This window comes from Schistocerca serialis, chromosome 6, assembly GCF_023864345.2.
Source record: "Schistocerca serialis cubense isolate TAMUIC-IGC-003099 chromosome 6, iqSchSeri2.2, whole genome shotgun sequence".
NCBI classification, from domain to species: Eukaryota; Metazoa; Arthropoda; class Insecta; order Orthoptera; family Acrididae; genus Schistocerca; species Schistocerca serialis.
The window spans coordinates 442,606,558-442,622,683 of NC_064643.1; the positions used below are offsets into that span (position 1 = coordinate 442,606,558).

General features: G+C 39.7%; 1 protein-coding gene across 1 annotated transcript in view; it reads right to left on the reverse strand.

The window, feature by feature from the left end:
• The window catches only part of LOC126483643 (golgin subfamily A member 2-like), a 109,836-nt gene that overhangs the window by 47,017 nt on the left and 46,693 nt on the right, over window positions 1-16,126 (reverse strand). The window contains exon 4 of the mRNA XM_050106700.1: window positions 1,875-2,070. Within this exon, the coding sequence (XP_049962657.1) occupies window positions 1,875-2,070 (196 nt within the window). The remainder of the gene's footprint in view (window positions 1-1,874; window positions 2,071-16,126) is intronic.

Consider the following 16,126-nt stretch of genomic DNA (forward strand, 5'->3'; position numbering starts at 1 on the left):
TGACAGTTAGCAGAAAGAGCAACGAGAGAGAAAATGATTCTTTATTAAATTCTACTTAAGATCTTAGTTTTAATTAACATAGTCAAACATGATTAATCCTTTGACTACTTCATGTGATATTTAGCAGATGTGGGACAGACGTAGCTGTGTCACTCCTCTCACCATGTACTGTGTGCCGAACACATCCAGTGTGTTGTTCGGTTGGATTTACAGCAAACTCAAAATGTGGCGAAATTCTGTTGAAAGTACTGACAATGAAATAATATATTTTACATTGTATTGTCATCTGTTGGCTTTCCAGCAGTGTACAACAATTCATGAGTGCCCAACGAAGTGCTGACTTTGAAGTGAGAAGTCAGTCACATACTACACATTTAAACACCATCTTTTGGGTTTAGACCAAATGATAAAGGATGCAGATAGTGTGCCAATAGCTCTACAGTCGATTAGATTTCATATTTCATCTCTACTGAGCAACTCTTGCACTACACACTTCGCCATTGCCGACCTCAAGGCAACAGTCTGCATTGCACTACAGCCACGTAAACATGGCTGCCGCCATTGTTGCTCCCGCCAAGTGTGAATTATGAAATGTAATTCGGTTTCTGCAAGCAGAAGGGAATAGTGTAGCAGAAATTCATTGGAGAATGAGCCGAGAGTATGGTGATAACTTTGTGACTTATGGTGTTATGCGTGAATGGAGCTGAAAGTTTAAAGATGGCCAAAATGATGTGCATGATGAAGAAGCCCAAGGACTCAAGTCTGTCGTTACAGCCAACCTTGTAGAATGAGTTGACAGAATGGCTAGAGAAAAATCACAGGTTCACCATAACTGCTTTGTCTACGGAAATTCCAGAAGCTTCAAGATCTGCCGTACACTCTCTTGTTACTGAACATTTAGGCTACAAAAAACTTTTTGCTCGTTGGGTTTCAAAAATGTTGATGGACTCCCACAAAAGTCAATGAATGGAGTCAGCTTTGGATTTCCTTAACCATTATCATGATGAAGGAGAGAACTTTTTGAAATCAATTGTTACTGGAGATGAAACTTGGATCCAATATGACAAACAGGAAACAAAAAGACACAATCACAAAAATTGATGCAAAAAAAAAAAAAAAATTTTCAAACATTCAACAACAGAAAGGTTATGGTTACCGTGTTTTGAGACCAAAAAGGTGTGTTGCTTGTAGACTTTATGCAGCCTGGAACAACTATCAATGAAGCTGCTTATTGTGAAACTTTACAATGTTTGTGAATAGCCATTCAAACAAACAATAAGGAATGCCGACTTCAGAAATTGTGTTGATCCATGACAATGCTCATCCACACACTACTGGCACAACCCAATGGTTCCTTGCACAATTTCAATGGGACATTTTTGATCATCCACTGTACAGTCCTGACCTGGCGTTCAGCGACTTTCACCTTTTCCCTGAACTGAAGTCTTGACTTGGAGGGCAGCACTTTAAAACAAATGAAGATCTTCAAAACAACGTTTGAAATCATTGGCGGCAACATTTTTTGAAGAGGTTATTGGAAAGCTTGTTCACAGGTACGATAAATGTCTAAATCTTTTCAGTGATTATGTTGAAAAGTAACCATAAGTATAAAAAACTTTTGGTGATTTGGTGATAAAATAATTGTTTTCTATGAACTTGTCTTTTATTTATAGCCTATCAGAGGTTGGGGGCGGGGAGGGGGGGGGGAGGGGGCAACGGCCCTCATACATTTACACTGGTACCAAAGTGATGTTGCAGTCAACCATACTCAGGGTCCTGCATACTTTGATTGCTGTGGTGGTCAACCACATCAAAGGGTGAAGCAATGTTTGCAACTCATAATATAAAATTATCTCCAAGCATACTGTAACAACCTGCTTTTTGTTTTGCTAATTGTTGACTTTTGTTTAAAGCTGATTGCAGTTCCGTCTTTTCCCCTACAAGTATTCCAACAGTCTGCGCATGAAGCTGCAGTTGTTCTTGTAGAGGGCCAACTTCTCTTGTTAACTCAGCTTCAGACTCTGCTCGGACTTTACCAAGATCAGATTCCAACTGCGACAAACGTGATTGCTGTGAAGTAGGAAAGTTTAGCCATTAGTAATTGTCTCTTTAATAAGGATACAGCAAAGTTAAACTTTAAACTCTAAATATACAGCAAATGCAGAACCTAAACCATATACATGAACTACTGCAAAATTAGTAAGACCACAAGAATGAATCTTAACAAGTGAATGTATTAACATTTGGAGGTACATGTTTTCCACATATGAAGACCAATTACTACTTCACTCAGCACCTAGGACGAAGAAATCGCTAAAGGAGTACTGTTCCAAAATACAAGGGTGAGTCAAATGTAAACCTTAAATATTTTTTTAAATATTATTTATTGTGCAGAAGTGGTACAAAGCTGTATCACTTTTCAACATAATCTCCCCCACGGTCATTGCAAGTTCTCCAGTGCTTACAAAGTGCATAAATTCCCTTAGAAAAAAATTCTTTTGGTAGTCCGCGCAACCACCTCTTCATCAGAATGGAACTTCTTTCCTCCCATTGCGTCTTTGAGTGGTCCAAACATATGGAAATCACTGGGAGCAAGGTTTGGTGAGTATGGTGGATGAGGAAGACACTCAAAATGCAGGCCTGTGATTATTGCAACTGTTGTACGGGCAGTGTGGGGCCTTGCATTGTCATGTTGCAAAAGGACACCTGCTGACAGCAATCTACGTCGCTTTGATTTGGTTGCATGCCACAGATGATTTTTTAGGAGGCCTGTGTATGATGCACTGGTGACAGTGGACCCTCTAGGCATGTAATGCTCCGAAACGACACCTTTTTCGCCTCAAAAGAGAGTCAGCATAACCTTCACTGCTGATGGTTCTGTTTGAAACTTCTTTGGTTTTGGTGATGAGGAATGGTGCCATCCCTTGCTCCCTCTCTTAGTTTCCGGTTGGTGGAAGTGAACCCAGGTTTCGTCCCCAGTAATGATTATTGCAAGGAAGCCATCACCTTCTCGTTCAAAGTGCTGAAGACGTTCTTCACAAGCATCAACAAGTCGTTCTCTCATATCAGGAGTCAGCTGCCATGGCACCCATCTTGCAGACACTTTGTGAAACTGGAGCCCATCATGCACAACGTGGTGTGCTGACCCATGACTAATCTCTAAACATGCTGCAATGCCATTCAGTGTCACTCGGCGGTTTTCCTTCACTATGGCTTCAACTGCTGCAATGTTCTGTGGAGTCACAACTCATTGTGCCTGACCTGGACGAGGAGCATCTTCCACTGAAGTCACACCATTTGCGAACTTCCTACTCCATTCGTAGACTTGCTGCTGTGACAAACATGCATCACTGTACTGAACCTTCATTTGTCGATGAATTTCAATAGGTTTCACACCTTCACTACGCAAAAACCAAATAACAGAACGCTGTTCTTCCCTGGTGCAAAGTTGCAAGTGGGGTGGCCATCTTCATACTGACACTGCAATGGTACGTGTGCATCTGCACTAAGCTGACACCTACAGGCCATTCTGCACACTGTTTGTAGTACGCTTACCAACTTAAAGGATAATGGCATGAAATTTCGATTTGTTATTACAAATTTAAGGTTTTCATTTGACTCACCCTTGTATCTTCTTACTGAAGCCTACAAGTAAATGACAAATGAAAACATACAGTAAAATTGTAAGTTTAAGAAAATCAGCAAATTATTTAGTATTAGTCCAATCTGATATCTTGATGGGACTAACTTCCTTGTTGTAGTGTGAATACAAAACAACTGTTCCCTACAATTCAAAGCAGTGACTATGTTACATTCACTTCAAGCACTGGATGCCATTGGTCTTTGACCACAATCACATACTGAACTGCATAAAAAAAAATTCTCTTCATGTTCAGACTAAAGCTGCAATTAACTTCAATTTCATGAAAAATTGTTGACACTATCACAAATGTAAGCACTCTCCTTTTTGCATCAGAACTACAAACCATCTCCTGCACTGCTTCTGATGTACAGTTCTGTGGAAAAATATTGTAAAGCTATTGTGCTCAGATTCAAATTTTGTCTTAGTTCTGAGAAAAAACACCAACAAAGTGATAAAATTTTGTCTCCACTATATTTTCAAAATACATTTCCCACAGGGGTAACCTATGCGTGCACACTTACTTATATGTAAATTGACACATTGGCTACATTAACACAAACACTATATATATTATTAGTGAGCCTCAGCAATTGGGCATGATATTTGATTGATTTCTTTAACCACTTAAAGAGTGATTTATGTTTTAATAACTCCTGCATGTACTTCTGCCAAACCTGTCTTCCTTCACTCCTTTTACAATTCTCAAGCTGAAATACTTTTTACAAGTCATAGTTACCATTCTATCAACTGTTGCATTCCAATCTATTTCTCTCATTTTTAAGCACATGTACCGCAACATACTTTCTCTACAATCCCTGCAGCCATATAATATACCTGTAATTATTTCCATTTGTATTTACATTACTCAATAATTCCATGATTGTTTTTACCATTATGTAGAGCCAACAGAAATTCATCTGATGACATGCACTATATTTTCAAGAAGTTCTTGTGTTTGCACAATCCTTCCTCTTGTCGTCCAAGGGAGTGCTATAGGCTTCGAAACCACAAAAAAATATTAAATTTAACCTCACTTGAGATGTGTTTACAAAATATTTAGTTTTGAATTGGCGAGTGTTGAGAGAGAGACTGCTACTTGTTATGGTTACTTATATTGGCAAGTTGCATTTTAATGTTTTCCACATAGATTTACTAGCTGTAGCTATTGAACTTTTAGGTAAAAGTTTTTGGCGAATGTCACAATGAAAGAGTTGGAAGAACATGGGCATGTGAAATTTTGCCGTAAACTAGAGAAAATTTTACAGAAACATTTTAACTGCTTTACTGAACATGTGGACTGGACTGCATGAAACCTACCTTATTAGCCATGCTTCCTACCACTTATCCGTATTCGTAGATTCAGGGATTCGAAAGTTCTGTTAGCTACATTGCAAGTAGCATTGTTAAAGCCGTAGTACAAATAATAATTTACTATAAATAAAATTCAGTATTTACAAATGTACAAATATTTTCTTTGAAGATACTGTTGTAATCATGTAAGTGTTAACCTACAATATCAATTAAACAGCAGCTAAACTGTAAAACTGTGGAAGTATCAACTTTTTTAAAAGTAGCCACATTTTTACTAACTGGAAGCATTACAGAGGACATTTATTGAATTAACATCACACATCACCATCTGAAATAAGAAATATCATAATGACTACAAAAAGCAAAAGTTCACATGGAATGGATTATATCTCCAATAACTCATTACAAAGTTATGGCCCTATAATACATAATGTTCTTAGTCCTTTAAGTAATGAATCGTTAACTCGGGATGTTTTCCCGAAAGACTGAAATATGCCACTGTTAGGCACCTATACAAAAAGGCTGACTCTAAAGATGTCAATAACTACTGTCCGGTGTCACTCCTTGAATCATTTTTTAATAATTTTGAGTTGGTGGTGTACTATAGGGTTTTCATCCACCTATGTTAAAATGGGATATTCAGCCAATCACAGTTTGATTTCAAAAGGGATCTTCTACTGCAAGCTATTTATACATTTCCTGAGCTAATAACATAATGTTTATAATGGTAAACTATCACCAACTGGGATCTTCTGTGATTTAATGAAGACATTTAATTGTGTCAATCACAATAATCTGTTTGAGAATTTAACATTTTAGGGAACACAGTTCAGTGAATGCCTGGTTCAGTTCTTATTTGAGAAAGAGAATGCAGAACATTATCTTAGGCTGTTCAATTAATACAAAGAGAGATGCAACATCATCTGCATGAAGAGAAATTGCGGTGGTAGTCATATATAGTGTAATTATTGGCCCATTACTATTCCTGCTTTACATTACTGATATGCCATTCTATTACAATCAAGAGGCAGAATTAGTCCAGTCTGGACATGACACATCCAATGTTGTGAAGCTGAGCAAAGGAGCATCAACAGAGCAAATAGTGAATGATGTTTTTGTGAAGTTTACGGAATGGTTTTGCACTAACAGTCTTTACACTTTGGAAAAAAAAAAAAAAAGTTGCAGCTCACCAAGTTTTGTACTGCTAAAGACATTCCACTGACAATTACGTTCTTAGATGTGCAAACTGATGAAAACTTAAACTGACATTCCATACAGAAGTCCTGCTAAATTCTTTAGGTTCAACTACTTTTGTCATAGTAATAACTGCCAACTTTGGCGATACAGACTACAGTAAGTTAACATATTTTGTGTATTTTCATTCATTGATGCCTTGTGGGATAATATTCTTGGGTAACTCCTTGCTTAGATAAAAAGTATTTATTGCAAAAATGAAACTAATAAGAACTATGTATGGAGTTCACACAAATACATCTTTAAGGTATCTCTCTGAGCAGCTGCGGATAGTAACCTCAACCTTTCAGCACTCCCACAGAGTACTGCAACTTCCACAGTTGTATAAACAGAAAAGAAACCCAGGCACCACTTAGAATCTTACATCTGAATGTGTAGTATCCTCGAAATAAATTTAGTATACTAAAGGTATTTGTAAATGACCATTTGCCACATTCGTTAATGTTAACTGAACATGGTCTAAAATGTAACGAAATTAGCTACTATAAACTAGATGGTTATGTAGTGGCAAACAGTTTCTGTAGGAAGCAGCATAAAAGGGATGGTATGGTCATCTTTGTCACTGAACATATTCAGTTTAAGAAACTTGCACTTTTAAGTGGGTGATATTGCAATTCAACTAAAAGAGCATGCAGTAAATGTGATAAAACAAAGTAACGGGAATATATAGGCCACCTTGTGCAGATGTAATCCATTTTCTTAACAGTTTCAATACTTTAATTAGTCACAATGGTCTCAATGACCTTATGAACTTGAAGACTTTAAAACGGACACAAGCTCCAGCAACATAGCTAACATAAACTCCTTAGACATATTAACTTCTTAAATCTTAGAAATATAGTTTCCATGGATATTAGGATCTGAGCTTCTAGTTCTACCAGGATAGAGTACGCAATAATTAAGAAATTGCTGAAGACACAGTTAATTATGGTAATATAGACTTTCATTACTCAGACCACCATGCACAACAGATAGAATACAGAAATCAGCTCCTAAAAAAGTAACAAAATTGTTAAAATGAAAGGCGCTTTGAATAACAGTTACGAAATGGGCCCAAAGTAATGAACCATAACAGTCCACTAACATAAAACTGGAAACCGATCAATCTTCTGCTAATCCCAGATTCTGCCTTATGGCCTGTTTTGGCCTCATTGGCCAGAAACTGATTGGTAATTATCGAAAGGCTTCCTCTACTAGGGATAGCAAAACCTTACACATTATACAGGATAGTAGTACTATAAAAGCCCAAAAGCAATATGTAATCTTTCTAGTAAGTATTTCATATCACCAATAGGAAATCTAATACACACTACAACACACATTACAAACGTGCACTGAGAGAAACTAAATCACATCATTCAAACACTGGACTTTGAATTTGATAAGGTTAAGGAAAATGAAATAAACAGGATAATCCTCACATTACAGAAAGAAATATTCAGCTGGTTGGGATGGTACCACAAGTGCTGTAGTTGAAATATGCATAAAATAAATAGTTAAATCACCAAGTTACCTCACCAACTGTAGTGCTGGTGAAAACTCTTATCCTAGTAGTCTAAAAATAAGCATTGTTAAATGAGTGCATAAGAAGGGAAGCAGACAAGAGGCTTCAGACTACTACCTAATATCAATGCTCCCTACTTTAGTAGTGCGTTTGAAATGGTTATCACTTCTGCACTCTCTGCTTATTTTGCAAAAAACAAATTGTTAACAGAAAGACAGCACGGCTTTAGCAAAGATTGTTGCACAACAACTGCAATTAGTGAATTCCTCCACAAAGTGTACATCCTAGATGAATGAATGAACACAACTGGTGTATTCTTAGATCTTTCCAAAGCCTTCAGATCAGTTAACCATGAGCTGTTCATTAAGAAACTGAAAGCTTACAATATCAAAGGCTCTGCACTTTAATCCATAGATTAACCTAACTGTTCTCTTTTGTAACTGCAGTACTTTATTCAGGTGCAGGTTTGCCATACAGACCCACAACTCAATACCATAATTAACAAATGGGTGAATTGTTCCACAGCATACAGTTTTTAAGGTTTGACTTTGATCTATTTTTACCAGTTGACCTGTCAGATACAAAAGGTGAGGTTATAGGTCTCATCGGATTAGGAAAGGAAGTCAGCCGTTCTCTTTCAAAGGGACCATCCCAGGATTTGCCATAAGCAATTTATGGAAATCTTGGAAACCCTAAGTCAGGATGGTCAGACATCGGTTTCAACATCGTCCTCCCAAATGCGAGTCCATTGTGCTAACCATTGTGCCACTTCGCTCGGTGGCTCATCTATGGAGTTACTGTTCATGTACTTAACAAATCACGAGTAGTGTACTAAACTTTCGTGCAAAATAGATAATATGATCATTGAATGCCAGTCTTCTAGAGATACAGTAATCCAGGTGATGCCCCTGGGGTCAATCCTTGGCCACTTCCTCTTTCAGGATTATGTCAATGACATGACACAACCCTTCAACTCACATTTAGTAAGTTATGCTGATGACACTACCCTCTTATTTTGTGAGAAAGAATTTGAGGGATTACAGCCAGTTGCAACTGACAGTAAATAACCATATATTTTCTATGCCAAGGCCTAAACATTAATGTCAGTAAATCCCAGCTACTAACATTAAAAATAATTAGTTCTCATGAGATTGATGTAAACAATATAATTATGTGGTATTACTTCAGTAGAAATAGATAATATTAATTATCTTGGTGTCCACTAGGACAAAAATCTTTTTTGGACAAACCACATGAATTCTGAAAACAAGAAAATCAGCAGTTTTTGTATCAGACAAGCCAATTGCCAAAAATAGATCAAGTCAAACCTCAAAAATTGTATGCTATGGAACAATTCACCGATTTCTTAATTATGACATTGAATTGTGGAGCTGTATGGCAAACCTGCACCTGAATAGAATACTGCAGTTACAAAAAAGAACAGTTAGGTTAATCTATGGACTAAAGTGCAGAACATCCTGCTGCGAAACTTTTGTCCAACATAAACAATGGAAACGTGAGGTTGGAATATCAACAGCATTAGGAACTGGATAGATTGCTATTCACCGCAAAGATGACTCGTCAAGTTGCAGACAGGCACGACGAAAAGGCTGTTACACATTTAGCTTTTAGCCAAAGTCTTCTTCAGCAAAGCAAATATGCACACATTCATACAAAAAGCACGTCTCATGCACACGTGATCACTACGTCCAGCATCTCCAACCAGAATACAAATGACACATGAACAGCAATCTGGATTGGGATAGGGATAGGGGTAGGGGTAGGGGTAGGGGTAGGGGTAAGAAGGGCACTGTCTGGCAGGATGTGCAAGGACTAGAGACTGCCAGATCCATAGTCCAGAGTGGGGGCATGCAGGAAAAAAAAAATTACGAGTGGAAAAGGGAATGAGAGGAAATGGAGAGGAACAGGGAAGGGGAATGGAAAAGCGGGTATGCCAGCAAACAGTAGAACACAAAAAGAGTGAGGAAATGTGAAGAGGGGAGGAGGCAATACGACAAGGGGGAGGAAGCTGTAGGGTGGATGGTGTGGAGACAGTAGGTTACTGGTACATAAAGATGGAGGAGGGTTCTTGTGGCAGGTCTATACGAATCTGTTTGTGGGCCATCTGGAGAAAAAAATACTAGCCTCCTAAAATTTCAAGGACCTCATCTGGTTTATATCCATTCACGATATCATCACGATCGGAACTCAGGGCCAGGATATCCTATCCTCATTCCTTCAACCTCAACACCTTCTCTTCCATCGACTTCAACTAGTACTCAACCCAGTGTTCCACCTTCCCAGATGTTGACTTCCTCTTCTCTGATCGCTCCATCCACACCTCTGTCCACATCAAACCCTCCAAACACCAACAGTACCAGCATTTTGACAGCTGCCATCCCTTCCACATCAAAAAATCCATCCCACAGCCTTGTCACCTGGGAACGGCCAACAGCTCCCATTCCCAGTATGCTGAAGGTCTCACTGAGGCCTTCACAGACTATCCCCCGAAGCTAGCCTTATACCACATTCTTCATCAGGGCTTTGATTATCTACCATCATCCCTGAAATGAGGGACATCCTACCCAAGGTCCTTCCCACCCTTCCTAAAGGGGTGTCTGTCACCCACCCAACCTCTACAACAACCTAGCAGATCCCTATGCCACTCCTAATCCCAAACCCTTGCCCGAGAGATCATATCCCCGTGGAAGACGCAGGTGCAAGACTTGCCCAATCCACCCATCAGCACCTCCTATTCCTATCCTGTCACAGGCTTACATTAGCCCATCAGAGGCTGGGCCACCGGTGAAAGCAGCCATGTTCTATTCCAGCTCTGCTGCAACCATTGCAACCAACCAGCTGTTCACTAGGATGAATGGCCACCCCAAACCTGCGGCCAAGAGCAAAGTAGACCACCCTGTAGCACAACATGCTGCTGAACGTAATATGTTTGATTTCAATGGCTGCTTCACAACCCGAGCCATCTGGATCCTCCCCTCCACCACCAGCTTTCCTGAAGTGTGCAAATGGAATTTATCCTTACAACACATTATCCACTCTCAAAACTAACCTGACCTCAACCTATGGTAACTTACTGACCCCACATCCTCCATCCAACAGATTCTGTCCCACTGTCCTATCACCTCCTCCCTTTTCAAATTCTCTCACCCTCTCTGTACACCATCCTCTGCCAATGTTCCTGCCTGTCCTTTCTCCTTCCCTGCTCCTCCCACTTTCTACTCCTCATTTTTCTCCCCTCACACCCCACCTCCCGATGCTGCGCCTGGTAGTCTAGTCCCTGGATGCTGCACCAGACAGCTCTTTTCTCACCCCCAATCCATACCCTGTTATCCTTCCCCCTTCCCCGCTCCACTCCATATTGCTACTCGTATGACAGTCACATTCCGATTGGACTGATAGCAGTAATGTGTGAGGTGTGCTGGATTGTGTGAATGTGTGTGTGCTTTCTTTGCTGAAGAAGGCTTTGGCTGAAAGCTATAATGTGTAACAACCTTATTGTTGTGCCTGTCTGCAACTTAATGGGTCATCTTTTTGGTGAAGAACAATCTATCCAACACTTAATACTGTTGATACTCCAACCTGGAGTTTCCACTGTTTGATTTTGTCTAATGGCTTTTCTTCCACCCCCCAACTCTGTGCTATTTTCCTTTATTACCATCTCTGATGTGCTGGTCTTCTCAGTGGCCATTCTTTCTCTTCCTTCATGTGTGTTTTCATTGCCTTCCAAAACGCAGACGCTCTGACTTCTGAGCCCCATTGTATGAACAATCTTGTCCATGCACAGCACATGGCTACGTGACAGCACAGATTGTTGGTGTAGAATCTCATGCTCAAAATTCTTCCCAAAGATAATTATAATATTCCTACAGTGTGTAAACTTTTAGATGGCAGACCTCTCCCTAGTCCTGAATCGGTAGAAGTCGGTAAACGTCGGGAGGCTTTGGTAGGCATGCAGTTTCGACTGCTGCCAACATTACGTAGCTGACTGTGTTCTACAAGGTAGCCATTGTCGTTTGCTTCGTTATTGTTTTGCGCTGTACTGTTCTGCGTGTTTTTATTGTGCAGTTGCGCTAAACATTATCAAAATGAGTGAAGAGACAGTTGCTGGCCCATCTCGGGAGTCGCCAACAACTCCTACCGGCAGACCTACTGTTAGAAGGAAACCAGTATTACGTAGCGATGCTCGCAAAATTATTGGATGAATGGTTTGTGAGTGCATAGTGTATATAACGATTTCAGTTTCGTTTAAAAACAACATTTAAAGCGAGTTTTACTTCCAAGCCTTTTGTCTACTTTCATGTAAGCATGACGCGCAATTTGTAGTGCCAGCAACTGGTAGGCGTGCCTTGTCCCCCCCCCCTAACGGCTCCAACTCCACTCGCCAGCCAATGCTTGCTTCCTCCTCTCTCCCCGCACTCCCCTCACAACTCTGCCGTCTTACAGTTAACATACTGTACAGATCATATTTCCTTCCTCATCCTTGAGCATTTCCACATTTTATTTTCCACACCTACCCATGCCACACGAACTCCTATAGCTCATCCACTTGTTTTTCCCATGTTTTTGTGCATTTTTGATTTGTTTGTGTGCGCTTATGAGCATTTTTCTATCTTCACATATTTCTGCATATTTTCACATATTTGTGAGTGTTTTGAGTATCTGTGCATGTTTTTGTGTGCCTGTATGTATTTTTTATGCATTGTTTTCTGTTATCCATCTATCCTCACAACCACCCGACACCTTCATTTCCCCTTGTTCTACATCATTTACTGTTTCCAACACCACCCCTGCACAATGAACCCTGCTTCATCGTTCTGCAACATAAAGTATCCCTTTCCCCGGCTACAGCCTGGTCCCACATCCCGTTCCTTAAATGCTGCCTAAACCATGGAATCTCCCCCGTAGCCTAATTATAAAAATTCCTTTTCTGGATCCCACCCCTCCTTTCACAATGACCGCCATCTTTTCAGACTCTGCTAGTTCCTTTCCCTCACAAATCCAGTACTGCAAAAACACATATCCATGGCACAGGCAACCTAGAAACACCTTTGTTCCCTCCGCAAGATACTGCTACTGTGCAATCGCAACTACATACATCACATCTCTAAAGCTGAAATCCTTTCTCTCAAGCACCTGGAAAGAGCAGTCCAGACACCACCTCCATAAGTTACCCAATCTGGTAACATCCTACTGCCATCTTGTGATACCCCTATCCAACTTCTATCATACTTCAGTGTTCCTCCTAGCCAACCCCTAATAACACCCAGACACTGCCTATCAGATCTTTTCATCTTGTCACATCCCCGAAAACTCTCTATCAACACTCCAAATCCAGAACCCAAACAATTCCGGAATGCTACCGTCAACTTTACCAACCGTGCTCCTCCCCCAATCCTACCTAACCACTCTCCAGTCCCTTCCAGGAACTCCTTACCTCCAACTTGGCTACACTATCCTTCATTCAGGGTGTATATGTGGACAAGGAAAAAAAATTCCCGGATTTCCCAGTTAAAAATACACTTTCTCCCGGGCTGAAACATAGTTTTTCCCTGTTAACTGACAGTATATTTTCTCTCGGAACTGTACAGCTTATCAATCCTTTGAATGGTTATGGTTTTATATATGGGCGTAGAATTTCCTGGCGCTTTGGAAATAAATACCTTTTGGAAAGATGTTTGATGTGCAGTAACATGTACACTGCATATTTTCGTATTACGAAAGTATAAATTCGAATTCCACCAAACACCACATGTTACTTTCCGAAGCATTGCAATAGAGATTGCGATGCATATTTGTAAGCCAGTCATAGCTCATGTCATGTGATCTCGTCAGCCAATGACAGCAGATATTCAGAGCTTCGGACACGTGGTGTAGTCAGCCAATAGCAACATCACTGTTCAGTAGCACGAACACACGAACAGGAAAAGGTAATGGTTTAAATTAATATATATAATATTACTACAAGAAAAACAAAGCTTTCACATATAATATTGGTCTCTGAGGCCAATACACTGCAAGAGAAGCTAAGCTTTCACATATAATGTTGGTCTTTTATGCACATATTACGTTTTAAGATATGTCACACAAATGTGCCAGTAAATTTTTTGAATAATGACGTAATCTTCTGGGCTATAAATTCTTCTAAGTGGCTCGTCATCAAAGAGCTGATTTTTAAATGAGTCCCAGATTCCCAGTGAAGTGCGCATCGACCTGATATTGAGCTTTTCCATGTGGTTTCGGGATGTAAATTTCCTTGGGTACCAGTACTTTGTTATCTCATGGCTGGTTCTTTGTTATGGCATAATGCCATACATGCTAGAAGATGAAAACGTACACTTGAAATGCACTGAACAGTTGAAACTAGCCAATAGTCTGAAATTAAACCCTTTGTTTCAAATATACTGACTGCCTCAGCGGAAAAGATTAATAAAAGAAAATTTCTTCAGCAAACCGATAAAAATAACTTCATTGTTCTGCATGGCAATTAATGCTTGACTGTCAGAAAGGTGGAAATAAAATAAAATCTGAAACTAATAACGTATTTTAGCCTTCCGTAATTACGTGAATGTATTTTAATTCACACGATAGCTCCCGGCCAAAGAAATCAATTTTGTTTTCATTTGACGTGAGTGCAGTACACAAAGAGGAAACAGCAAAATCACTAAATGTAAACACGGGTCACATGGAGACTACCCGCTTCCCTATTATAACTAAGACTGCTCTGCGCATCAGACCCGTATCTATGATATTTCCGAACCGGGGCAATAGTAGATAGTGGCTCGCTCGAGCGTTTGAGACAGGACGTCAAAAATTTAAAAAATCGAATTTTCAAAAATACGTTCATTTTGTAGTGCACATCTTTCTGAAGACTCTGATACATACAACATATGTGTACGAGGAATTGTAAGACATGTTATCCGATCTTAAGTGTGCCAAAGTGCAGTGCCACACCTCTTCACACAGCATTCTTCTATCGCACGTCACTGTATTTCGGTCTGTGGAATTGAAACGTGTATATTTTGTACTGTATGCCATCAAACTATATTCAGGACAGCAAAAATTGAAATGTCCTATGGTGCCTCTCCTGCTTCCAGTCGGCCGGTTTGACATCCTGCCCCTCTTTTTTCTTTAAAAAAAAAAAAAAAACTCTTCAGAAAATTTGCTTTCTTTATTCCCTATTAGCTAACAACTTGCTGCTTTTTGTGACATAAAATTAAGTATAGGATACATAAAGCCGGTAAAGAGAAGAGACAAGCAAGACCGTACACATTTCTTCAATCCTTAGCTCCTAGAATTTTTTTCTCTCTAATCTGGCTACAGCCTTACATGGTGTGCTTTCCTTTCTGCGAAAGGATCTGTTACCTCACCAAAGTTCGTCAAAAGTTTTGCTACTTGAAAAATAGAATGTCGTTGTCTAATACTGAAAAAGCTGCAAGCACAAATAGGCCCAAGACTGGTGTGGTTTCTCGACCTGATTACCTATATTTTGTCACTGTCTGCGAGCTAAAACAAAATAGACCTTTATAATACTGCAGCAATTGTAACACACGCCAAATAATCGAGACTGTTTTGGCAGAAATGGTCATTTTTACAACACGGCAGAATATAATTCACGAAGTACCAATATCAAATGCCTATTAGGACTACTACAAGCAAAAACCTTTACGTTAGGAAATAGTTTTACACTTCATTCATACACTCCGGTTTCTCAAGCATGAGATCGAAAAGTAGTAGTGTGAAATTTTTATAGAAATTTGGAATCGTCTTATTCTTCCATAATTTGTGTGATGTCCCCGTTTCTTCTCCTTCCTCGTTCTAGCAAACAATGTTGTCATCACTAATTCTGTATCTATTCCTGCCAATGTCAAAGGTTCTTCACCGGTTAACTTCACTAACTCTGCCAGAACCACCAGTTTAGTTATCCCACAATTATTCTCTGGTTAGGCATTGTTACGTGTTCGTACAACGCGTTTTCCGCCCTACTTACAGAATAGACCTGCTGCTAGATCGGCTGCCAGCCAGAGACTGTACAACTGGCCCTTGCTAGTATAGTGATCTGGCCAAAAATTTTCTGTCAAAATTTCATTTTCTTGGATACAACGGGAAGATGCTTACACAGCCAACAGCCATGTTTCTGTAGGCAGAAGCGGAAGAAGATACTACTCAACTGCGCATGTGCATGATCCCACTCGTAGCTGCTAAAACAAATCTAATGTTAACAGTTGTGACGTCATGCTCATTGGAGGCAATTTGTTGTTACGAAGCATTGCATAGTCTTCCTAAAGCCTTTGACACATTTGGCTGTTGGCAGACACTTGTATGAGCACTATGTTTTGTGGCTGTATATGGCGCATTTCTTTTGCAATTTAAGTTTTATTTTAGTTTTTTCTCTT